The sequence below is a fragment of the Aptenodytes patagonicus genome, chromosome 14 (genome assembly GCF_965638725.1).
Source record: "Aptenodytes patagonicus chromosome 14, bAptPat1.pri.cur, whole genome shotgun sequence".
Classification (NCBI taxonomy): domain Eukaryota; kingdom Metazoa; phylum Chordata; class Aves; order Sphenisciformes; family Spheniscidae; genus Aptenodytes; species Aptenodytes patagonicus.
The window spans coordinates 1,342,805-1,368,827 of NC_134962.1; the positions used below are offsets into that span (position 1 = coordinate 1,342,805).

At 46.8% G+C, this 26,023-nt stretch overlaps 1 protein-coding gene across 3 annotated transcripts; it reads right to left on the reverse strand.

Moving 5' to 3' along the window:
- Positions 1-486: 486 nt before the first annotated feature.
- Positions 487-24,994, reverse strand: CSNK2A1 (casein kinase 2 alpha 1). 3 transcript variants are annotated; one of them, XM_076351783.1, is made up of 13 exons: positions 24,922-24,994; positions 11,264-11,463; positions 10,073-10,184; positions 9,065-9,166; positions 8,588-8,638; positions 7,757-7,816; positions 6,987-7,070; positions 6,460-6,570; positions 5,534-5,635; positions 4,538-4,638; positions 3,701-3,849; positions 2,289-2,375; positions 487-1,798 (listed from the first exon to the last, which is right to left on the reverse strand). In XM_076351783.1, the coding sequence occupies exons 2-13, from the start codon at positions 11,362-11,364 to the stop codon at positions 1,683-1,685; spliced, it is 1,176 nt and encodes a 391-aa protein (XP_076207898.1). In that variant the 5' UTR covers positions 11,365-11,463; positions 24,922-24,994; the 3' UTR covers positions 487-1,682. The 3 variants fall into 3 exon arrangements, with proteins under 3 accessions (XP_076207898.1, XP_076207899.1, XP_076207900.1); XM_076351784.1 differs by lacking the exon at positions 5,534-5,635; XM_076351785.1 differs by lacking the exons at positions 5,534-5,635; positions 6,460-6,570.
- Positions 24,995-26,023: the final 1,029 nt, after the last annotated feature.

The following is a 26,023-nucleotide window of genomic DNA, read 5'->3' on the forward strand; positions in this document are numbered from 1 at the left end:
GCGCTCAGGGGACAAGCAGGAGCCGAAGGCCGAGGCTTCAGCGCTTGCTGAGGAACAGGAGGAGCACTCAATGCCCAGGACAAGCAACTGCTGCGACGGCTTTAGGACAGGAGGTCACCGAGAGGGACGGGTGCTCCTATGCTTACAGCCGCTCCGGCTGAGCACCACAAGCCTCACGTGACCAAAAACAAGTCACTGAAATCCACGCAAAAAACTAAGAATTGGCTCAGCATCTCAGCTCCCCATCCGTCAGGGCTGAGACAGAAGAGGAGGGTTTTTTGGTTTTATGGCGAAAGGTCCTTCTCCCAGGAGGTACTTTGGCTTGCGACGTTTGTGTAAGGCTCCTCCGCCCTGCTGACCATGCAAGGTGCGTGTGAAGGGGGACACGGCCTCCCCAGTACGGACGGGGCTGTCGGTCACTCCTGTGTCGAAGTGTACCACTGCCCCAGGGAGGCCTCTACACAGGGAACTGAAATCTAACCTCGATAAATAAAACCAAATGTTTATTTACACCAAAGAATTCCAACACTGGATCTTTCACATATGAAGGACAAAGTATATATACACAGCAAGGGGTAGCAGGGCTGTAACAAGGGTGCTTCTCCGTTGTCAATGATAATATTTGTCCACAATTACTGATCTACCATTTCAGTTTAAGTTAACGTCTGCTCACTCCTTCCTCTCAGTGCATATTTACAAGACTGTGAGGTAACTGGTATTCTCACCACATGGCACGTGAGGGAGGGGATGGTGGGTGAAGATGTGATATCGGACTTGGCGCAGTCTGATTTTTCCAGCTTTAAGTAGCCACCAGCTTGAAACCTATATTATAAACAATTTAAAAACAATATACCCAATAACAAACTAATTCCAGAGATCCAAGCCAAGCAATGGCGGGAAGAACCCTCCACAAGAAAGGGGCTGATTAGAGTACGGCTTACTCTACAGGAGCACCTCTCTCAGGAGGCGGCAAGGACTCCAATCGGATCAGTAACTTCATCTTTTAAGACTAAAATTACATGCAAGGGGGTGAGTTGGCATTCTGGCTGGCTCCTAAGGAGACATGATTCAATCCAATTTGGGTTTCAGACATTATCTGCACTTACTTCTTTTAAGCTTATACCACCTCTCCATACTGGAATTGTCTCCTCAGTGTACCCCGGCTGAGTCATATGCAGGACATGGGGTAAAAGTGAGTGGTACTTTAAGAATCCCCCTCCCCTGCCTCACGAAGACTTGGTTTGGTAGTCTCTGGAGAACAGCACAATCCCCCAAGGTGTAGGCTCGTGGAGGAGTAACGGTGGGAACGTGAAGAGAAGAGACTTCCAGCAGGTTGCAAGAGCTTGGAAATGCTGTTGATTCATCTTTGTTCTTAAATGAAGAGTACTTTTTTTTGGGGGGGAAAAAAAACTGTCCGAGAAATATTCCATCTGTAGGTATTTTCAGGGAATCCCCTGAGTTACGAAAAGTTCAAGTAAAAAAAGAAAAATCAGCCTATAATAATTTTGTATATAATGACTGAACTACTATAAATCCACAAGCAACAGTTCAGACACGGTGCCTCCAAAGCGTTCATCCCCTCCCTTCCCCTGCCAGGCACGAGCTGCGTCCTGAGGAGAGGTGGAGGGGGAAACCTCTTCCCCACCTGACTCAGCTCAGGCAGCAGGAGACAGAGCCCATCACTACTGCTGAGCGCCTGCAGCAGCTGGAACGGGCATCCCCAGAGTGGTGGTGGCAGAAATGACGGGCGAGCCTGCTAGAGGTCCAAGGGGTGAAGGTGTTGGCACTGAAGAAATCCCTGGAAGAGAGACAGGTAAGCAGGAATTAGAGTGAAACCAGTGCATCGCTACCCAGGACAGCTCGGCTTCTTAAGTGAAGTGGTATCTTTGCAGGTCAGTTTGCTGCCGCTTTGTTACATTTTCAGAGCTGCCAAAATAAGCTGAGATTAAAGATCTGTCACTGTTCCCTGCAGCCTCTGAAAAGCGCGCAGGTTTGTATACGTACAAGTGCCACTGACAGGCAGGATCACTGTCCTTCAAACTGCTGCCAAAAAAATCCAACTGCAAAGCACTTTTTAAAACGAGACCAGAAAAGCAGGTCAGGCTGCAGCGAGGCCTTATTTATCACGCTCTCCCACCCACTTCGCAGCCCTCCTTGCCCTCGTCATCGGTCCCAGGAGATGACCTAATGCCCCACCTGCAGAACTCACCCTCCTGGATCTTCACATCCACACAGCGCGTATAAATGCTTTCAAATGCCATGCACCAAGAGTCAAGAGCAGAACTGACCTGACATCATACTCGCACTGCTGACAGGAGTGCTGCCACCTGGCATGTTGGATGAGCCCATCCGAGCTTGGTCTTTCACGATGGGATCTAGGAAGAGCACACTACCCTTAGATGCCGTGCTGCCAGGCAGCAGCTGAAGCACACTGGTTGCCCGCGACCTCTGTGCTCAGCCAGTCCTGCCAAGCTGCCTACGTCAAATAGTATCAACCGTCATCTACCGGAACACAGAAGTCTCCACCAACTCCAGCGGGAAGCACCCAAGAAGGTACCAAGGTACTGCGATCAGTGAAAAGCCGCCTAAATGATGCGCTTTGGAGTTCAGCAGGACTGCCTGACGGCAAAAGCTGAAGGAAATGAAGGTGAAGTTGATCTCCTTTCTATGCTAAGCAACCCGCATAATTGCATAAGGCCAAACCCAGAAAATGGGTGTAGCAAGCACAAAGATTATCACAAACTACAATCATATGTCATGTCTCCAAACACATCCCACAGCAGCCTCTGAGTTGTAATGAGTGTCACCGGAGCTTGTCGTCTTATGTAAGATGTCCCCAACTTACTCGCTAACTCTTTATTTTCAGCTGCGGGTAAATAACACTACCATCTGAACAGAGACAACCCCTTCCTGCCTCCCAAGCCTACTGCATCAGACAAAGGAATTTCAAATTTTGCCCTTCCTCATGCTGAGTCCAGTACAACCTGTATCTCTACTTGGACACAAGTTGATTTAGCTGTTTGTCCAACTCTCACATTCAAAGCTTTCAGCTTTACTAATGCTCATACTTGCAAAACATTTCACCTGAACATTTGCCACAGGCATAACACAGATCTAGACTGTTTGTTAATTACACAAGTCTGTTCAGCAGCAAGAAAAAAAAAACCTGAGCAAATACTCATATTTTGCATTGTTACAGCTGTTTCAAAAAACCTAAATATCAAGATTTGTGAGAAACAGCAAGTGTTTAAAAGACATTTACTAGTGAAAGTTACATTTTTGCTTGCAAAACCAAGACCTGAATATACCATTCACTAAGGTACACATTTAGTAACAAAAGGAGTTAAAAGGGTCTGTTTCTCAACAAACCAGATATCTGGTTTTATCAAAAACACAGGAATCCGTGTACCCAGACACCTGCTGAAATTAGCACCAAAGCTTCTTTAACGCAGTGCTGCCGATTCCCTGGCCTGGCACGGGCATACAGCACGTTGTTTTCTCGGCTGGTGTAGGTGGCAGTGGCCTACTTTATCCACCGGAGAGACAAGCAGCCTCAGCTCCAGCGCAATTATTCGCAAAGACCAGGCTTATTATGTTACCGTTCTTAGCTCCTATCTGCACAACCTACTGGAACGGAGATTTCCCAGAGGCAGAGGAAGAACTCTTTGGGCAGCGGATGATGACAGCAGCTGATACTTACAGAAGTAGGGATGTTCCATGGCTTCTCTCGCTGTGAGTCGTGACTGGTGATCATATCGCAACAGCTTGTCTAAGAAATCCAGAGCTTCTGGACTCACCAGATGTTGGTTCTCACTGTGAACAAAGCGCTCCCATCGCTTACGGGAGTGTCTGCAGAAAAAGATACCCAAATCAGGCTAGGCAGAGGACATCAATGCCAACATTCACTTTTTTAAAGAGCAAGAACTGCGACAGATGTCCGTCTCCGAGAGGGGCCGCTGCTTGGTGTGGCAGGAACAGGGCTGAGCCGTACCAGAGCACGAAGCAGCAGTACACCGTGTCTCCACGCGGTGGCACAGCCGCCACAGCCCTGGACAGCTTGAGGACTCAAGTTCAGGATGGATTTACAGGCCTAAAATCCCAGCTTCTGCTCTTCTCTTATGCCCCTAACATTAGTTCCTTGTGGTTTTGGTATGGGTCATACAAAATAACTCTATGAGGGGAAAAAAATATGTAAATGCCATCTTAGGCAGCACCTGATTTTCTGCACTGTAATTCTGAAAAACACCGTTTTGTTTTTTTCCCCAGAACACTGGAGAAAGCATTTGCCCTTCATGCTCCGGCAGTTCATTCATTGCCTAGATGACATTTAAAAACCTTTCCTCAAGCCCATTTGCAGATAAAGGACCACGGGAAGCACTGGCAAAAGGGATCAAAGGCACAAAGTGACAGTTCTCAAGAATCTTGGCTCCGATTTCTCCCATAAGCGTAAGTTTTTGTTTACTTCAAGGTCTGTCGACAAAGCAGTAGCTGTCCGGGTCTACCAAGAGCTTATGAGCTACTCTGGACCTTGACTCACCTGCCCAAGATGTCATTGAAACGTGGATCCAGTTCAATGTTGTATTTGTCAATGTAGTCATACAGATCTTCTGTTCCCAGCACCTTGGCTATCCTCACCAGCTGGGAACAAACAGAAATAAGTCACTACTGTGAGGGTATGATAATGCCAGAGCCAGCGTGAAGATACAGCAGCACGTTCCCTTGGGAGCTTGAACTTGGTCTCAGTGGTCTGAACCAGCAGCCACAGCGTCATCCCGTGGCTCTGACTTCCCTGGCCACATACAACCACAGGCATCACGAACACGCCTCCGCTCACAGTTGGAACTTAGTAACCCAAGGCAGCCAGGAGGGAGCTGCATACCCTAACATCACTAAAACTTGAGATCTTGCAACACTAGCTCCCGTTGTAGCAAGAAAATAATTCAAAACCAACAGGGTGGGAAGGCAAGAGTAACTGGTCAAAAAAGCAGAAACTCTGTAACTTGCACGTGAAGGGTGAAGCGCCACCCCGAGGGCTCCAGAATGAAGGTTTGAGAACAGAAGGTCACTGTTCTTGAATGTCTGTACGTTAGTTCAGATGCAGAGCACATGTTAAAGCATAAAAATTTTGGCCTAAAGGCAACACATCAAACATTTCAGCATCTATACAAAACTGTACCAGTTTGTATAGATTTACAGTTTCTATACAGAGGGGAGGGAGGGTGGATAGTGGCAGGGGCTCTCCACGTAACGTAACCTCAGGGATCTAGGTACCAGAACACACCAGCCTTAATATAGCTATTGTTATAACTTTTTCCAGATACCTGCTGAGGAGCTCATAAATACAAAGCACTATAAATCTATTTCTATTTAACTGGTTAATCTTGCACACTTGAGAAAAGGAACGTGGCTTCAAAGTGAGCAAAGAAGCCATTAAAGAAACGTTTAAGTTCTTCTTTGGATCTCTCGATAAAAGTGTAAGCAGGAAACCTTCATTGCGCTAAGAGAACAGAGATTGTACATGACCAGCTCTCACCTGATCATAGTTGTCATGGCCATGGAAAAATGGCTCCTTTCGGAATATCATACTAGCCAACATGCAACCCAAGCTCCACATATCCAGACTGTAATCATACATCTGTACAAAACCAGAAGGACAATTCAATTTCTAATGAATTAAGCAGAACAGACTCCCAATACTAACAGGGTCCCCCCTCCCTCCAGTGATACAAACGCGGCCACATTACACCGGGAACAGACTGAAATATCTTCATGCCTCTTCATCACTAGATCACTGTTCAGCTCAGTGTTCCAGTTACTCAAACTGGGATACAGCAATTAGCGGAACAGCAGGTATCCTATTTCCATCCTTGTCTATAAAGACATTAAAGACCAGTGCCTTTTTCTATTTTCACTGCAGATTTCAATGTTATGAATCACTGACAAACACATGCTGAGAAGGGAAGCATCGCAAGCAGCAAAAGGAGTGGACTCCACAAGGTACATGGGCAGATGAAGAAGTGCCTTCATTCAGAACCGGCACGATCTGAAAGTCACCAGTAACACAGCTATTTCCAGCCCACAGCATTTCCATAATGCAAACTGCCATCAGATATGGGGATGTTTTCATAGTTTAATTTAGAAGTTCATGCAGTGCTAGCTATTCCCACAAGGACTTTGTTTCATTCCTGTACCTTACTGCAAAAGCAGCCTTGCTAAAAAAATATTCAACATTTGTATTCCAAGATCCATGACGATAGTTCTGCGGCTCTTCCTCAGGTCCTGAGACTAGTCATTATTTTCTTTAATTCAGTGGCTTTATAGCCACTGCTTTCTGTGATACATTTTAGAATGGACTGTCTTTAGCTTCAGGTCTCTAGATATCTGAATTTCTGGTTTGCTACCTTGAAATGGCACAGACTTTCCATATAAAAGTCAGTGATAAATCCTGGTAATTCTTACCTGATAATCTACAAGGAGTTCAGGTCCTTTGAAATATCTGGAAGCCACTCTGACATTGTACTCTTGGCCGGGGTGATAGAATTCAGCCAAACCCCAGTCTATTAGTCTAAGCTAGAAATGGTAGAAAACAAAGAAAAAAGGCTCAAGGGATGCTCCAGTTCTCCACTGGCTGAACCACACTACAGGTGAGTTTAGTTTGAAGCTTCATTTACAAGTCTTCTATTTTCAATTAATTTGAAGGTGATCAGAGTATCTGTTTAGATATTCTCCCACACCCATAATCACCAACTGGTCTACATAAAATACCTCTCCTTACCAACCCTATTTATGGGTTACACGTAACCCATAAAAACTTAAGAAAAGCAGTGTATAGAATTTCATTTTACATTTCTCCACATGATGGAAGTGCAGCCCCCCTTGAAGATGTCTGCTAGTACCACTACACAGGAGTACCCAAAAGGGATCCTAGTTTTGCCAAGAGAAAAGTAGGACCTCTCCCTGCCCTCCAGCCTGCCCCACGTTATTACCTTTCTGTGCTCGTGGTCAATCATGACGTTGTGAGGTTTGACATCTCTGTGCATGATTCCCATGCTATGGCAGTAATCTAGAGCCTGTAGGGGACGTACAAAGAAACAGATGCTGGAGTCACAAGAACCTTTCTTTCAAGTTCAATCATATCCAGAAGTGTTTCCACATATACCAAGCCTAACTAGACAACAAGACTTTACTGTCCAGCGTTATATCCCAGACTAGACTCGCAGACCACAGAAAACACCTCTAGAGCCCCCTCTCAAAGGGAGGTCCCAGCAGCAGAAGTGTTTTGACTTCACCTCGTGTACTTCCTCATAAAAATGGAATTTCACCCTAAGAGCAGAGTTACTAAGCACTATTGATCAAACAAGTCTCCCCTTCTCCAGACGCCTGAGGAGAAAATATTTGTTTCAGAAGAACGGACAAATACATTTGACTTGCATTACATGAGGGCACAAAACCAGCCAGTAACAGCTTACAGTTTTCTGTTTTCAGAGGCTACACGTACTTTTGATTTAGGATCTTAAGTTATCTCAGTGTACCCTAAGGCTCTGCTATCCTCAAAAAAAAAAAAAAAGAGACTAGAATTTTTTGCAGAAACAAAGCTGAACAATTGATACTGACTTGATACATATTTTTCTACTCAATTCTTCCATAGGCTCTCTCTTCTCTTCCCCCCCATTGGTGACATGATAACCATCCCTATGGGATTAGCTGAGTGCAAATCCTAGAAATAAACCGATAAAACAGCAAAACACCAACTTACCTTCAAAATCTCATACATGTAGAATCGAATATCATAATCTGTTAATGTCTGGTATAATTGCTGTGGGACACAAACACATCGTATCAGTGTTAAACACCCAAGAAAAATATCACATCTCTGCCAATCCAGAACAACCCAGCCCTGTTCTCTGCTGCTGTGGTTCTCCAAACCCATTTGAAGGAACAATAAAAGTTTCCCAAGTTACTCTGATCCCCCCCATAGTTTACTTCCAGCTCTGCTCAGACAGTACATTCTGGTTCCTGTCACTAACTCCCTCAGGCTGCACTCGCCCACCACCAGTACAATGCATTGTGCCTGCAGACTGGCTCTCAAAAAGACCCGAGGGTGCTCTGCAACATTAAGCAGCTATTCCAGATGGCATTGCACAGCCATTCTTCTCCTGAGGCAGGTCAGTAGGGAAGGGGACAAAGAAACATTTAAATCCCTTTTTCCAAAAGTATGGAAAGCCACAGAAACAGCTGTCCACATTTGAAATTATTCCAATAAATAATATACATGGAACGTAAAAGCAAAATGTTTCAAAAAGACAGGCACTGGTGGTCTACAAGATGACAGATTAATTTGCTCTGAAGGTTAGAATACCACTTGGAATCTGGATTCTCTGGATCTTGTAACTTCTGTGGCAAAATGGTACTAAAGGACTAATTACAAACTTCTGTACCAAGTGTATTTACCTTTAAAGACAGTTACTATGTGGGAAGGACATGATTAAATAACCTGCCTGCCCCATACGTACTTGCCTTTCCCCAGAAAAACATTACAAGTGGCTTTCAAATGGAAAACATTAAAAGTTCACATCCCACACTGTACCTTAAAGTCTGTGTTGTTTACATGTTCAAAAACCAAAGCGGGTGTCCGAGACTAAAACAGAGAGAAAAGTGTTCAGCCATGTTAAGTTGAGATAATACGTTTTCATTTAAGATAATGAATTAAACCACTTTTACTCCTAAAACTGCTAGAAACCCCTCTGCCTCAGACATACTTATGATTCCCCTCAGACAGAGAAAGCACAGCCAAAGCCTGCAGCCCCTGGCAGCACTGTTTGTAGAATGAATTAACTTGTCTCAGTTCGCTGGTATCTCATCCTTACAGAGTGAGGGGCTGAAGGGACCTGTGGGGGAAGGGCCCTCTAAAAGAAGTTAATCAGATTAAGAGCTGATCTGATTAAGCAATTCAAAAGCAGGATTTAAGAGCAGGGGAAAACAGAAAGCCAGATCAGAGCTGAAGTCAAACACAGCAACTTCACCCATAACCCCAGCGTACCCTTTAAGTTCCTTCCATACTCACCACAGGATCTTTTACTATATCTGCAAGAGTGATTATATTGGGACCGCCTCGCAAGTTCTCCAAGATCTTGATTTCACGCTTGATTTTCTTCTTTTTAACAGGCTGAAGAATAAAAACCCAAAAGTAAGACAAAGCACTCCAGTTAAGTGAGGCTAATAGACAGCTCAACATTCAGATGACCAAGGTAGGTGACTGCAAGTCAGCAAAATACATTGGAGTCTTTGCAAGTTAAGTTCAAACAGCTAGATTTTGTTGTTACCTGACTATGCGTCATTCCAGTAAGGGCTCAAATATCTGCAGTCTCCCTTCTAACCATACAACCCTGACAGCTACAAACATTACTTCCATGTGAATGAGGGTTAGGAAGATGGCATATTTTTTTTTAAAGCTGTCTGAACATGATCTGATAGTCCAAAACTTCTTAACTGGCATGTGGTAAATGTATAGCTATGAGAAGTCCATGAGCTACCTGGGGGCCACTAAATGAAGGTATTTCACCAATCAAGGCTGTGGAATAACCAGCATCCAGGAGACCCTTACTCAGTCTGGAAGGATATTATATATGCAATGGAACATGCAGAGCAGAAATGAAAATTTTAAGGTTAGCAGTCCCTAAATCTAATCAGTGGCTTTAAAGGACAATGATCCCATTAGCTCATAGGCCTCTATGCACATGACAGCATGCCAGGGCACTGGTAGTTAGAGGAGGTGAGAATTTTCTAGTCAGCTGTTGAAGTGTTGCTTAGCTCCAAGTAAAAATGTGTTGCACATCAGGACTTCCTTAAGATAGAGGCTAATTCCTTACAGGCAGAGATCTGACTTAATAACCAAGTGTAGGGCTTCTATTAGGAGGCTCAAAATGATGGCCTATTTCACTGAATGACACTTAAAGCCAGGCTTTAAGGATTTCAGTTTTAGAACATCAAATGTTTTAGACCAAATGCTGCACTTTCTGGCATCCTGATCACCTCAAGACAGATTTTATCTTTTGCCCAATCCCCAGCTCACCTTGAGAATTTTAACAACTACTTTTTCATTATTCGTAATGTTGATGGCTTCAAATACTTCACTGTATTTGCCTCGGCCTAATTTTCGAACTAGCTGGTAGTCATCTTGATTTCTGTGGAGATAAAAAGTTAGAGTTCCAAAGAGCTCAGTCATTCCCATCACAATTTACAAACCGCTCCTTAACACTAAATCACTGCCTCACCTTCCAGACCAGGTGGATTAACTAGTGTCTTACATCTCCTGAATGCAATGATTAAGAATTAGGAGAGAAACAGGGAGCTTCTACTCGCCCAAGTTAGATTCAATCCAGAACTTACTTCTTCTGCAGTAGGTAACATAAGCCCAACTATGCATTTCAGCATCAGCAAACTCGAGCTATCCCTTCCACCTGTCTATATATATTTGGAAGCTACATTTTTCCTAGTATAATGTTGTTAAAAATCAACAAAACCAGTAAGACCAGAAATTTAAGCGCTAGCCTGTTTAAAAACAGACTAGGCACAAAACACCACTTATGCTCAGAAGGTGTACATTTCAGAAACCAGGAACCGCAACAAAGCTGAGGGCAGAACTTAGTCTGGGCCCTGCTATACAAAAGCAGGAACTCAGAGCTACGAAGCTGGCATTACCGCTGTCTGATTCTTGAACGGTTTAGTCATGAGCAAAATTTAGACACCTCCTTCCTTCAAAAACCAGCAGACATGTCTTTTCCAGTCACTCACAGAGCACTGAGCAACAAGTCACAAAATAGCATGCACCTATTTAAGCCCGCCGAGTCTCTTCACTCACGCAAGTCAGAAGCAACATCAGATGTCTTTTCACTTCTTTTCAGCCCCACACCCAGGGCTGGTTAGACTGTTTCAGATAGATTTTCTGCCCTCTGAAAGGACAAGTTTCCTGACTACCTGGCAAAAATTCTTCAAAACAAACTCTTAAGGGAGCTGCAAAATGTTCTTGCGCTGCCGGGGATTTAAAAATTTGACAAGAAACACTTTCAGACACACAACAGGTTATTCTGCCATTTCTGCAATTCCGAAGAAAAGCTGTGATCCTAATACTGCCATGCATGCTAGACATCTGCCAAGGAGCATGAAAAAGCCTAACGCAGCACAGGTGCCTGAACTCCCCATGCCAGATGCTACAGGGATCGATCCCAGTCCAGGGACATCCACAGGCAGCCCAGAGACTTACCCCCACTCAACAACATGCGACTCATAGTCCCAGTACTCCCGGGGTCTGTGTGTGTTCACATCCGTGTAAACTCTGGCCCTGCTCGGCACGGGTCCCGACATATCAGACAGGTTGGCAGGCGGAAATGATGAGATGTCCGAAATCAGAGGCTACCCGAACTGCAAAGCTGGACAGAGGATAAAGGCCTCAGATTCTTCCACCTGCAGAGAGAAAATGAACCAGAGGTTAAAATCTCAAGATACTATAAAAATATTTAAGTTAATCATTAAAAGCTGCTGAGAAGGAGAGGCTGGAGCCCAGCCACAGGCCTGGGATCATTTGTCAGAGCTTGAAAACAATTTGTCTGCTCTCCCTCGCACAGGATGGGATCACTTGGCCCCACTAGCAAAAGTAACACCCCTCCCCGCAACTTTCAGCATGTAGTTTCCAACTTATGGCTGCAAAGATAACTTTCCAAAAGGCAAGAAATGCAACGTGCTCTGCATCTGCAGACAGACTCCTTCCTTTCAGCTCCAGGGTGAAAGCAACAGCCATCGGCTGCAATCTCTCCCCCATCCAGGAAGAAGTCTTGTCCCATCCCATGTAACCAAAACACTTCCTTCACTCGAGGTTGCACAACTGTCACCTCTTGCAATGCACTAATAAACGATGCTGCAAACAGAGCTGACAGACCAACAAGGGCACCTGTGCAACCTCAATTAAGCACTTTCTGAAGTTTTAACTTCTAGAAACACCGATTTGCATTTAAATCAGAACTTCGGGATTTACTTGCAATTCTTAAAAGGATTGAAGCCTTTCATGGGCTCACACACAAAGGTTTGTGTGGCTACGCTGATTCATGCTGTGGAAAGAAAAAAAAACCTGAACTGATCCACTACTACTCTGCACTTTCCGTCCACTGGAAAATGCAGGTACTAACTGAAGCATTTATGTACAACGCAAGGCTGGTCAGCTCAGGAACAGGCTGCTGGAGGAGAGCAGAGAAATGCAGACACCAGGACCAAAACGTTATCCAAAGATAAGATTGCTGAAGTCTGAACATCACTCTGGGGATTTTCATAGTACAACGTTTTTCCCATTTCCACACACTCCGAAGGAGGCTTTTGCTACTCTGTTCATGCCCTCCTGCACGAACATCTCATCCCACCACCTCACAACAGATACCTTCTACATCTAACCCACTGCCCACTTGAAAGTGAGCAAGACTTACAGAGCAGGCAGCCACTGGGCCTCGTCTCTGGGCTTACTTAAGGAAAAAAGCAGCACCACGCTGTACAATGCCATTAGGTCCTAGCACAGACAACAGTATTCTCCAGAAGATGTAGGGCATTCATAGTGATGAGCTACATCCACACTAATTAGACTATCGTGAGGAAAAGTACATCCCCAACTGGCAGTGAGACAAGAAAGGACATCGGGAAGATCTCATAGAGGCCAGTCGTTACGAACCATTCAGGGATTAAATGGCTTGAGGATGCTCGGAAGACTTCACGGCAAACTGAGGCAGCCAGAAGAGTTCTGCTGGGATGGGGCACCAGTTTTGGTCACAACTTCCTATAGTCAAGACATTAAATCCGACTGTCCAAAAGACAGCGGCATCTGTGTTAGATTATGATGCTTTACCCAAACACGAAAGAAGAATTCTGCTGCAATGGTCTACAGATGTTTCTTTGCATTCTGCTTGTCCAAAAGATTTGGTAAGCACCCCCACTTCTTCCTCTTACAATGTGATTTTTGCAAAACTTCTGTTAAGTTTTATCAGTATTGAGACCAGTCAAAATAACTCAAAAGAAAGTTACTGTGTCAGTGACAAATACTCTAATTTCTGAATATTTAAGACAACAGTAACTTACTACAGTTTTATATCAATATTGTCCTACCTAAAATAAAAGTAGTGCCTCTGCACCTCTCAAATCTTTCATGAGTGAAAGCCGACGTATTTTTAAACGTTTAAGTACAAGAATCTCTTTGTCAGCTTTCAAAATAACTTACAAGGAAGGAAGCTGTATCGGAGCATGAAAGTATTGTTTGGTGCGTAGCATATGGCAGACTATACAGCCCTGTTTATAGAAAGGCACTCAGTCAGTGGGCAATGCTATAATCTAAATGAATATAATGTACTATGCCAATCTTATCCCTCCACAGAAAACAGGCAACTGCCAGACTGCAGGAGGAAGTAATAGACCCATTAATCAGAAATTAATCAGAAAGACCTAGAAATCTGCTCAGAGCAGTTAGGCTATCAGGATATGTCACAGCATAAGAAAATTCTAGAAGCAAAATCCTGCTCTATTGGCAGTGTCCTGTTGTTGATTCGAGGTCTGCGGTACTTCAGTCTGCTGCAAGGACCACAGCAAGGACCACTGGCTATGAAGATGGTGGAGGACCTGGGGGACACAGGTCTGATGTCCTTCACCGCGTGACACAACTTGACCAGCAGCTGGTTCTGCATTCAGAGGCAGAAACGTACGCGAGGTCTCTTTCTGGCGTGGACTAAGCCTCCTCAGGTGGTACGGACCTTGGCAGCGTGGGTTATTTTTTGACCTACTGACACACAAACGGTGTTGAAGGCAGCTCCAGGTAGACGGGGTTGTGGTAATCCAGCCCCACGGTTAAAAAGGGACACGGCACTGTTCCGAAGTCCACAACAGAGGTGTGACTGAGGCCTCAGCCCAGTAAAGGAAGGACGGGGCACTTCAGCCAGGTGTTCAGCTAATGGAAGAATATGAAGTATTACTAAAAAAAAGATTAAAAAAAAATCTATTCCTGGACAAAATGTTAGTCCTCGAACAAAATATACTTTTGGAAGATTAGGCAGCAATTGTCTGAGACCTCAAACCATTTATGTGACATGACTCAGACACTTGGAAATTAGATGTATATTCCAAAAATGTATTCAGGCATGAACAGAGCATGCAAGTTTACTAGAACACTTTTAGTACAGTGAAATTTATTAGATTTCAAAGTTTAATCACTGTGGTTTTACTTCTCCTCATTCCATGTGCTTCTGGCAGGACACGCACTAGCTAATTTCCTCTGCCCAGTACTCCTTGTGTGGGAATTAACTGAACCTATATATGTCTAAGATGACTTAGCAGTCTTAATTTTTAAGCACAGCGCTGTATCAATAAAGAACATGTGACTGCTGCACCTCATCCAGCTTATCAGCAAGATCAGTTTCAGCAAGGAAAAAAGTAGTAAAAAAGAAAAATCAATCACACTATCTAAAGACAGAACAAATTTCACAGTGGCTATTTTTTTGTCACGTAGCTCTAGCCTAGCACAAGCTGTATGCTGTAACAGACTGCTCAGAGAAGGGCTTTTTCAGGAAATCATCGGACTGTAGCTTCTAAGAATGGCACACAATGCCTATTTATGAAGGTAGGTATTATTGTCTACTGTTCTTTATACAGGAAGAGGAGAGAGTCTACACAGATAATTTGGTTTTAAAACAAAGTTCCACACATATACAAACTTACCCTGCCTGAAAGCTTCTCACTCTCTCTGCTCAAAACTGCTAAGAAATTTGTATATATTTTGCTTTCACTGCCCCTAGAGAGGGATAATTCTGCAGTGGATCCAAGCTCTTTGACAGAAGGGACTGACACAAAAAGGGACAAATCATGGGGACAGGTGTGGTCATGCAAACGTCAGTTTAGCTTGCAGTTTTAAGGCAGAAAATCTACAGTATGAGCAGCGATTACACCTAGATGAGATGAGTGTCCTGAGCTTGTTACAAAAGATGAGTTCTGTTTCTGCAGTCAGAATCCAAACAGGACACGTCATTTATTAATTCCTGCATTAATGACAGAATCATAGAATAATTTATATTGGGAGAGACTGCTGAAAGTAATCTAGTCAAAGTAGATCTAATTAGATCAGGTTGCCATGTCCAGTATAGTCTTGAGCATCTCCAAAAAACACAATGCATTGCTGAAAATTTTAATTTTTCTGGTAGAGAAGTGCTTAACTGGGAAACATAACCACGAGCTTTTAGGCAATATACCAGAGATCACAGAGAGGGAGACAAAGCTTCCAGTTACCGTCTGACACACACTGTTCAATGCTAAGGCTCGCCTGCGCAAGGACAGAAAACAGCTCTTCTGTTTTAGCACTTGTGGTGACGCCCCTTGGGAAGACATTACCAAACAGCGCTCACATGGTAGCTATACCAAAGAAGCAACATGCAAAGATTTCAGTGCCTGGTTTTCCCACCCAGGCCTGCCCTTAAAAACTCCATTTAAGTATTAGCAAACTGCCAATTAGCTAATCTCTTACACAGCATCCTTACCGAGAGCACCCCACAGGACCCTGTTCATCCCGTGTACAAAAAACCCAAACCGAACACCACAAGAACACAGCCAAATACAGCACTGCATGTACTACTGATAATTACTCCGCAGGAGTGCCCCAGAGCCCCAGTCAAGAGACAGAAACAATTGTGCTGCCATCATATAGGAATTTTTTTAATTGGAAGGTCTAGTAATTAAAAGAGATCAGTTCTAAAAAGTCTGAATTATTCTAACAGTCACCTATTGTCAGAGCAGCTTGGTAAGCTAGACTTTTTGTGCCTAAAGTTCAACAAAACAGTAAAAAGCTTCTCAATGTTTACTTTGAATTTTATTTTTAAAACCTTTTAATTTAAAGCACTGTTACAACCCCCCTCCTTTTTAAAAAGGGATTTTTTATCATCCTTACAATGCACTCTGATCCCAATGGCAACCCCCGCCCCCACGGAGGACTTGGTTTCTTGTGAAGTATCCGTACTTACAGCACCTATACCCAAATAGTATGGGAATTTCCTACGCCCTCTGTCCTTCCAGATGTATCCACTTACAGCAAGTAGCAACAAAACACAGCTAAGAAATCTAAACAAATTAGTTTCTGAGAAACACACCTATGTAGCCTCTAGTAAAATTCACCTCTCTCATTTAGTCAAGAATAACTGAGATACTGGAATCTTTCTTTTCTCCTTTTAAGTGGAAATGTTTTTGGCACGGAGCTTCTCTCAAGCACACAGTTACTCAGAACCTTAAACCGAAGAAGCTGCAGCACCAGCATGATGCAGCGCACATACAGACTCCCAGTGAGCTGGAAGCCAAGAGCTTCCCAGAAGACTGGTGTCCCGAGGAACCTGCGAGCGCTATCCAAGCGATGACTTTTGTGGATGTGGCTTGGAGTATAAATAATGAACCCAAGAACACGAGCACCGCTTGACGCTGGCCTCCCTGTGGATTGCTGCTAACAGCACAACTTGCCCTCAGCATGAGCAGTACATCGCGGGGTAGCTCCAAGTTCATCCAGACAGAGCAGAGTGAACTCAGTGAACTACGTGCAACACCACGTAAACATCATTACTGATGACCCACCTGAACTCAGATTCAGTTAGCGGAGAGCAGTCCCCAAGGAGTAAGAAAGGCCCCAAACTGCACCAAGCCAAACTCAAAGAGCCAAGAAAATACTTCCATCACTTTATCAATTCCAGATAGACCATCCCAGACAACCTCATCTTCCTCTCAAGGAGAAAGCGAGATGCACAGATTGGTCAAACGGGTCTAGACACTTTCCTCTCACTTCTACTTTCCCCATGTAAGCTCATTACCAGCTGCGATTGTGACAGACTAAGACCGTAAACAGGCTGAGACAGAGAGCAGCCGGTTCATTTTGAAAAAAGAAAAGCCCTCTGTCAGCTGAGAAGAGCAGAATTACACCAAGTAGCCTGGAATCAAAAGGTTGTTCCTCTCTTTTTATCCACAACTGCAAGCGCAACATTACCTTTCGTAGTAAATGGCTCAAACCCAACCTCTGAAATCATGAGTGTATAACGTGCTTTATTAGTGAGAGGAAGCATTACAATTATCAGATAAAATTGATATGATTTCCTTCACATAGCCCATTTATCCCTTGCCTGTAAGCCTCCCAGGGAAGGAGCACCCACTTCTTCAGCGTTTGGAGAACATCTGGATAAACACCACTGAAATGAAAAGACATGCCTAACTACTACAGTACAGCCTACTGGCAGCCAACTTTAATCAAAACCCAGCTTACCTTTAAAAGAAGACATAATAGTAACCAACTTTATAAAAAATATGTTCTATCTCACAAAAGAAATCTGATTTGCGTATTTTCATGATGCTGGAACTGCAGCAGTACGAGTATGGAACAGATGACCTCCAGAAGTCCCTTGCAACCTATATTTTTCTATGATTTTATAGCTGAAACAGAAACGAGCCTTGATTAACAAAACTGACATTTTACATCCTTTCCTGAAGACCATTTACCTACTAAAGGGACAACATCAATAGAAAAGCAGATTTTAAAATCTAATTGAGTTAAAAAAAAAGCTTAGGTTTGAAATCAAACTTTTCTCTTGGTATTTTTTTGGAACAGCACAGTCTGCTCTAACTACATTTTTCCACCAAAATTATTTTCCAGATTTCTTTTAAATAGCTGGTTGTGTCCCGCTGTGGAAAAATAACAAATCATAATATATAACAACCATATATAACGACCTCAAACATTCTCTTAAAAGAAACAGGAACGGTTGTGATTTAATTCAAAATAAGACATGACCAGTCACTAGGGAAAACAGTTGACAGGTTTAGTTAAACTGGAAGAAACATCTTGGAGTAATTCTGTAATAGCAATGTCCTAAAATTGAGACTGGTTCTTCCTTCACCAGCTTTACCGATTCCTCCCCTGAATTCCTCGCAGCTCCTGCCAATGAAGAGGTCACCCCTTGTAATGAGGATCACAATCCATACAGAAGTCACAGGACCGACCATGAAATGGCTTTACCGTAACTCCGTATTTTACGATAACCTCCACAGTCTTGGGGAAAACTTAACTCTCCCACTTCACTAATGTACAAAGCAGCATCTATCACGTCTGACACTCTCCAGGTTGCCCTGGCAGTATCACTGGTGCCCACATGCTCTCCTAGCAGAAGTTCTGTCACAGTTAGTCTTTATTTTTGTTCAGACCTGTAACAGCTAAATTTTAGCGGAGCTTACACAGACCCTCTACGGGTCTCCAGCATCTCAGCCTAGGTGGACAACTGTCCTCTGCAAAACTTCAGCGTTGGCAACAGCACGCGTGCTTGGGGCAGAAAAGCCGTGATTTTCTCCAGCAGCAGGGAGCCGCCAGTGACGGGAACGCTCCTCACTCCACCTGCTAAGGGATTTTGTACAGAACAGTCAACTTTGAAAGCTCTTCTCTTCCCACTTCTCCCCAAAAATCATGGACTCTCCCTCATATTTTCTGAGCTAGGCTAGTCCACAGCACACAGAGCAAAGGGAAAGCTTTTCCTAACACAAAAACGCCAAGACTGGTCTTGGATGAGGCCGTGTAGCCGCAGTGGGCAGCGACACCAGCAAGACACCCAAGCACCAGCAGCCGAGCGCAGGCTCTGCCGCTTTCCCACGCCTGCGGCTTCTCCTGCCAGCATTCCCAGACTCCCACAAATCACAGCGGTTATCATTACTGCCGGCGCTGAAGACTCCTGACACAATCAAATAAAAAACGGCTACAAAAGTAACCAGGAATTGCCAAGCTAACCGGTCAGTACACACACTCCAAAACAGAAACCGGTGACAATACTCTTCTGCTGGCATCTCCTCACCGCCCCGACAGTTCAGGCTGAGCAGGGAGCGCAGGAAAGGCGGTGGGGATTTTTTGGAGGCACATCTCTTTAGGTCTGACCTAAAGCCAAAGCAAGAGCGCTTGCAAGGACTTCAACGTGAAGTGATTCTTTTTCTTCTAAGAGCGTTACTAAAACCAAAGCTCCTACTGCTGGAGCTTTGGACAGTATTTTCCAAGAAGTCAATGACCAAAACTACTGTTTCTGAGATCCCAGCAACACCAGGTAACTCTTCCTGAAGGCTCACGAATGGGAATGTTTCAGCACCACTACAGGCTCTTCACAGCTGACATCAGGTCAACTGGCAGCGTCCTCTGGAAAGTTCTACCTTCCTAATTACTGCTAAGTGACACAGTTGTTTTCCTCATTAATTAGTACGCACAGAGTACTGACAGGCCAATCGTTCAGCTGATTTGACTTCTATGGTTCATGTACAGAGAGTGATTTAGCTAGAACTCAGACAACTGAACTGTACCTACCATCTGTAAAAGTTACACGTTTTTAATTGATCTGATCATGCAATTCCTAGAGGCAGGAACAGTTACCAGAGCCAAAGGATAAACCAGCGTACATGGTGTGTAACTATTTCTTCAGGAAATCCCCCTGATCAGCTGTTCCCATCGAGCAGGCAATGCACTGCAAACCATCTTCACGGTTCAGCTGTCATCCAGAAGGCTCAGCAAGAGACACCCGGTGCAAACCCCTGCCAGAAAGTAGAAGTTCTAACATAATTCTCTAAAAATTCATCATTATTAACACAAGACGAACCTAACTACAACCGTTCCAAAAACCAAATGGAAAAAAACAGCTATTAAACTCCAGAAATCAGCATCTATTATGCACTGGGTACCCTAACACAACACACCGAGTGCTGGGTTTATACAGCTACAGCCAGACAGGCAGCTCTCCCAGACATTGCAGGTGATGTAAACATATTGACTAGGATTTTAACGTTTCACACCAATGTTTTGGAGATTAACTGAAGCCTGGTGACCACAGCATTCATCACGCAGTGTAACCCAGCAGGGACACGAATGCTGAACCCACCCTCGCCATGCCAAACAAACCCACACCGCTGTCGGCCACATACAAGGACAAGTTTGCCCATCACCACAGCATCTTTCTTCACACCTTGCAATCACCCAGTAAAGCCACTGCACAGCATTAAGTCACGGCTTAGGACAAGTATACGTTTATATGCCTGGTAAGATGCATACGTTGGACATATGCCTGGATGCCGTATGTTCTAAAATACCGAAACTTGTAACTTTTTAATTTGTAAGCTGAGTTGACACCAATCTGGATGCTGCACAACTTCCGCGGTGAGCAAAAAGCCCTCCTTTTCCTTCTGGAGTTCAATCAAAGTGCTGCTTAATCTGCAGAATGCAAGGCTGGAATATAACAGCACACCGGTAACAGATAGAGGAATCTGCGACAAAACTTGTAAGAGAAGGAACATTGCAGGAGCTCTTGCTCTTCTGTACCAGAAATTAATTTGTTGTGTGCGTCCACGCTCATCAATTTTCAGAACACTAAAAATAAAGATTACTGACAACTCACGCACACGTATGCAAAGATGCGCTGAGAAACTGCCTTCTCCAAAGGCTTTGGCCAGAAGACGGGAGAGGCACCATTTCACCTCCCCGGACACGCAGGAGGTCTTTGGGGGCACTTCTTCACAACATGGCGAGACCTCTCCCACCCAGCGCAAGCAAGTTCTGGCACACATAATTCTGTGTTAACACCGCAGAACACACTGGTCTCTCCCTACCCTCAGCTTAATTAAAAAAGAAAAAGACTACCTTACCCTTTGGTTATTCCAGAAGGTGCAAGGGCAGAGGCCTACTTCTCTGCAAAAACAGACAGAATAACTTCATTTTTCTAGGACTGCTGTTAACACTCAAAGACATGACTACCCAATTGGCAACCTGCAGCCAAATCCCACCTTGGCCCAAAATTATTTTCCACTTCCATCTAGTACACATTTTATTCACCATTCACTTCAAGTAAATTGCCATAATATAATCCAGCCATTAGATTAAGCGGCTGGACAGCCTGCTTTAGAAAGTGCCTCCCTGCAAATGATAATATTCCTTAAAAATTAGAAATCGGTCATAAGAAGGACAGAAATAAACTCTGTGGAAAATTAAAATTATTGAAATTGTAGCCTTCCAAATATGAGTCTGTGGTGGTATTGTCTTGAGTCCGCAAAGAACTCCAAGGTCTCCCTTCTGCTCTTCAGCTTCCCAAAGCAGCAGCACGAAATGGATAACAAAATCATTTGTTTGAATAAAACTGTCCAGAACAGTCTGAACAAAGAGCAGGTAAGACTTGTGTCAGGCTCATGTTGCTGCTCCTCTATTGCTGACGCCTGAGCAACAGAAGATATCTGTGAACCATTGATCCTATGACATCAACAATCCCATTTCTTATCAACCTTTGCTACTGACAGGTAAGTTTGGCACCTTGATGGCAAACGGCGTCCAAAAAACAGCTTGTAAAACACTCTGCTTTCAGCAGGAGCACTAACGCCAGTTCAGAAAGCTGCAGTCTCCTCTTCAAAACAGTTTTTCTAGGTCCAAAGGAGAATTCCTTTTCTCCAATTAGGTTCTGTAAATTCCAGGAAAGTCAGCTCTTGGAAGCCCCTGGAAGGAGATATCCAAGCTCAGAAAAATTATCCAAGAGTTGTCTTGCAACCAAAACCAGATAATGTTTGTAGTCAGACTAAGCCACAGCAGTCCTTCCTGATCTTAAGATCTGTGGAGTTTATTCTCTCAAGACCCTCGCGGGACAATAAAATCTAAGATGGCATCAATCTCGCCCAGATAGCTTATAAAACAGATACCTTAATGTAAGCAATTCAATAATGGAGGAACAGTGGAGGTGACAGGTCTGGTAACCCAGAATTAAATCCCTGCCTCTTCAGAAATGTGACATGAAATTAATCACACCACCACAATGTCACCCATTTGCTTCTCCTGTCTTCCTTTCCCTTATTCCTCAGAGGACACGAGGAAAGACAAAAAGAGACAATTAGTTCTGTAAGGAGAAAATGCAGAAGAAGAATTCAAGCAGAAGGTATAAGGACACCCGCCATTTAATAAAATTGGGAAAAGTTACGTCCCCGTCCCTTTTATCACATTAGAAACACAGTTTCTTTCTCTACAACTCCACAAAGCTATAACCACCTTTTGTCTTCCCAAGATTCCTACCACGAACCCATTTCATGTCTATGTACCTAACCTGAACTACTTGAAAATGCCCCAAATCTCAAATACTAAAGTCTTTCCGTGTCTCACCTTCAGGAAACAGTATTTTACCAAGTCTTGCCCCAGTAATCCCCGCTCACAGGTTTGCATCTTCATTCTCACGATTCATCAGCTTTTTTCAAGTAAACAAGTGCCATTAACTGCCCCTGCACAAAACTAGACTCCACTTAATGTCATGAAACATTCCATGATCCAATTTCCTCCACATTTGCAAGAACCTACTGCCGATTTTACTATCTCTCTTCCAAAGAGCCATATTCCCAACAGAACCCATTTCCCCTCACTCCACGAACCCACCTGTCCTGCCAAACCCAGAGAACCTGTTCTGAATCTCCCACTTGGAAGAATCTGCCTTCTCCTCCAGCATCCGATTCTCTCACGTTTTTCCATGCTCTGTGGCTTATCCCTACCACAGCACCTTACCCGGCTACTCAGCTACATTAGTAGCTCCTTTGCTACAGCCAAGGCCGAGATGATGTTACCTTCCTCAACCCCGTTTCAACTCCTCGTGGGCAGCATCCGACTCGGCAAGCTCCCCGGCCTGAGCTGCAGGACACGTACACTGAACTCTCTGCTACCACCCACACTGGGAAGCAGAACACAGCAAGGTTTCACTAACAATGCGTAAATCACAGAAATTATATTACCAGGTAACAGAGAAAGGTGAAAAAAAGGAAATCTCTCTCCATTGCCAAGATGAAAGCGAAGGATCACTGCCTACCACCAAAGATCTACATACTTCATACTCGGGCAAAGGTCTGGACCTTTACAATAAACCCTTCTCTGCCAGGAGGCATCCGAAGAGCCAGACGTCCAGCCCCAAGGCACGGCCGGGTTTTCTCATGAGGGCAGAGCGCAGATTGCCCTGTACGCAGGAGCGGACCCTCTTCTGCCGGTGGGAGCCGCATCCTACTCTAGTTTTCTTTTTCCAGTTATAGACACAGTGTGTGTCTCCACAGAGGACGTACCACTGTTGGTTTTACCCAGGCACGGCATTGTGCTGTTAGGAACTGGAACATTACCCTTGTCCTAATTCTAGGACTAATTAAAGAGCTGATCAAGCTTCACACTTTCCCCAAATCCTGCCTGAAGTCTTCCCAAGCACAGTCTCCCCTCTCCTAGCACAGGCTTCGCCCTTTTCTACATCACACCGACATGAACAATGTACAGGACGAGCGACTTCTCCGCACCTACCTATGCTACACCAGGAATCCGCGCTGGCAGAGTCACATCCAACACCCAGGTCGATTGGCAATATGGCGTGAACACCAACTCTGTTTGAGCCCAAATCTTTTGAGCAACTACAATGTTCTTGAAAAGAGAGAACGTTCAAAGAGCAAACTAAATTGCTACCTGCCCCCAAGCAGAAACGCTGCTGTCTCCATGTGCTTTTCTCTAAAAAGATGATGTTGCCCCCAGTCACCCCCGACGGGTGCTGACCCTCAGACGCAGAGAGCTGCTCTTCCCAAGCTGTTTACGGAGCACGCCGAGGACAAAGCTTGCGCGAGCCAGGTGAGCGCACGTGGAGCACACGGCACAGCCACCTCCAAAAAGACGCACATGGCACCCAGTTTCACAGCCTGGCATCAACGGCCAGCGCAGGAGCAGCTCGCCAAGACCCCAACCCGGCGGCAGGTTTGAACAGTGCAAACCCCCCGCGCCATTGCAGACCTCTCTTACAGGTACCGAGGCTCGGCACAGGCGCGAAGGACCCCCGCCACTGAACAACACAGGCTCAGGAACCATAAATTTAGCTTGCAGAAGCGAGGCACATGCCCTCGTGAGTCTCTGCATAGATCAACCACTGCTGTCAGCAGAAAATATACCAATGACTGAGTGTTCATAATCCAAACTTTATTGGTTGTACCCAAAGCCCTTAGCAAGAAAGAATAAAGTAATCTGACAAACGACACACATGGGGTTTCATAATCTTATCTGCCCTTTCGTTTACAAAGCATATTTTACCAACAGCCACACAGCCCGTTGCCCCAGGGCACATTTAACTAAATTATAGCAGGGGCGAGACTGACCACCGCTGCTTTCAGAAGAGGAGAGCGACTGGTGTGGAAATCCGTGAAAACCACCTTCCCCTCCACCCAGAAAGGTCCAGAACAGAGTCCCTGCGCGGCTGGGGGTGGGAGCAAGAAGAAACAGGCCTCTCCTTGTCCCTCCGCACACCTCGCAGCCCCCTGCTTTTTCGGGCAGGGCGGGGAAAAGGCAAAACAGAGCCTTTTAAGTAAATAACGCCTACACCGCCTGAACGTGCGAACTCGGAGAGCCGGAGGGAGGGGAACGCTACCCTTCCGTGGGGCCCTGCCCTTCCTGCGTGGCCGGGGGCAGCGGGCGGCCCCAAAGCTGGTCCCAGGCCAGGCTGAGGGCAGCCGAGGCGGCCCCCCCGCAGCGCCCTGCCCTGTCCGTCGTCCCCCCCCCCCCCCCCCCGGGGGCACGGAAGCCCCCTCCGCGGGCAGGAGGCGGCGGGCCCTGCCCTCCCCGCCGCCGCGGGCCCGCCCGTTCCCCGCCGCCGCCCCGTTCCCCCTCAGCGTCGCCGGGCCGGGCCCCCCCGCCGCCGCCCAGCTCTCCTGAGGGGCGGCCCCGGCCCCCTCAGCCCACACCGTGCCCGCAGCGGGGCGGGGGGGGGGGGCGGGCGGGGCGCGGGAGACACGGTGGCGCCTCCCTCCCGTCGCCCCCTCCGCTCGCCCCCGCCGCGTGGCCCCAGGAGGGGCACCGGAGCCGCCGCAGCCCGCCGGTACCTGCCGCGGCCGCCCGCTCGCCGCCCGCCCGCCGGCCGCACACAGACAATATGGCGGAGGCACAAGGCTCGGCCGCCAGCCGCAGGGACCAGAGCGAGGCGCGCCGGAAGCGGAAACCCCGCAGCCCGCTGGCGCGCGACGTGCCGCGGGGGGGCGGGACGCGCATGCGCAGGGGATGGGGAAAGCGCGCCGCAGGGGCTTGTGGGGGCTGTAGTCCGCGGCGGGGCGGGCGGCGGTAGAGGCCTCGGCGGCGCGGGGAGGCCCGGGGGAGGGGCCTCGGGCCTTGTCCCCGCTCCGTGCCCCCGGGTCGTGTCCCGGCAGGGGCAGCTCGGGCCGCCCCGTGAGGCCAGGCCAGGCCAGGCCGGGCGAGGCGAGGCGGCGGGATCCGTAGCCCGGCGCGGCCCGCCCGTGTCGGCCTCCCTGCCCCCGCCGCCCCGGCGGGAGGCCTGGCCGTGCGCGGCGGCCGCCCGGGTCCGGACCCGGACCCCTCCGCGGGGCTCCCGAGGGGCCGCCCCTCAGCGGGGGCTGTGCGCGGGGCCCGCCGCCAGGTGGCAACTGCGGCCTGCCGAGGCGAGCCGGGCCCGCAGCCCCCGCGGCCCTTCCCCCGGCCCGCCGGGCGGCCCGCCCGCCCTCCAGGCCCGGCGGCCGGAGCCCTGGGGACGCTGCAGAGCGGTGGGGCCCCGGCGGGCCCCGCACCGGGGGATCCCCGAGCCCTGCGGCTGCAGGGGCTGTGGCGGGGTTGATGGAAGGGGCTCTTCCCCCCGCAGCGTTAGCGGGGCCTGCGGCCGCGCTGGGCCAGAAGCCGGGCTGAGCCCCGACCTCTTCCAGGGCCCGGTGACCTTCACTCGCTGCCTTTCGTGTTTTTAGCCCCGATTTCCTGTCGTGCAGCCTGGGAGGTCGGCTTTCCCTCCAAGGGTCGGCCAAAGCAGATCGCCCGCTGACCCCTCTTACCGCAGGCTGAGCCAGGGGAGACCCCGAGCGGGGGGAAACGCGTCAAGGCACGGCCGACCCTCCTGCCGCTTCCTCCGAAACGGCACCGAGCCCCCCAGGCAGGGCGGGAGCGCGCCCCGGCTCACGGCACCCTCAGAACGGGGCTGGCTGG

What these genes read in the sequence shown, in the direction of transcription:
- CSNK2A1 (XM_076351783.1), bottom strand. Translation starts at nt 11,364, where the DNA reads ATGTCGGGACCCGTGCCGAGCAGGGCCAGAGTTTACACGGATGTGAAC. An exon ending in ACATGTATGAGATTTTGAAG is followed by an intron (nt 7,071 to 7,756) that starts GTAAGTTGGTGT and finishes CGTCCCCTACAG; the next exon opens with GCTCTAGATTACTGCCATAG. An exon ending in CATGGAACATCCCTACTTCT is followed by an intron (nt 2,376 to 3,700) that starts GTAAGTATCAGC and finishes TGCTCTTCCTAG; the next exon opens with ATCCCATCGTGAAAGACCAA.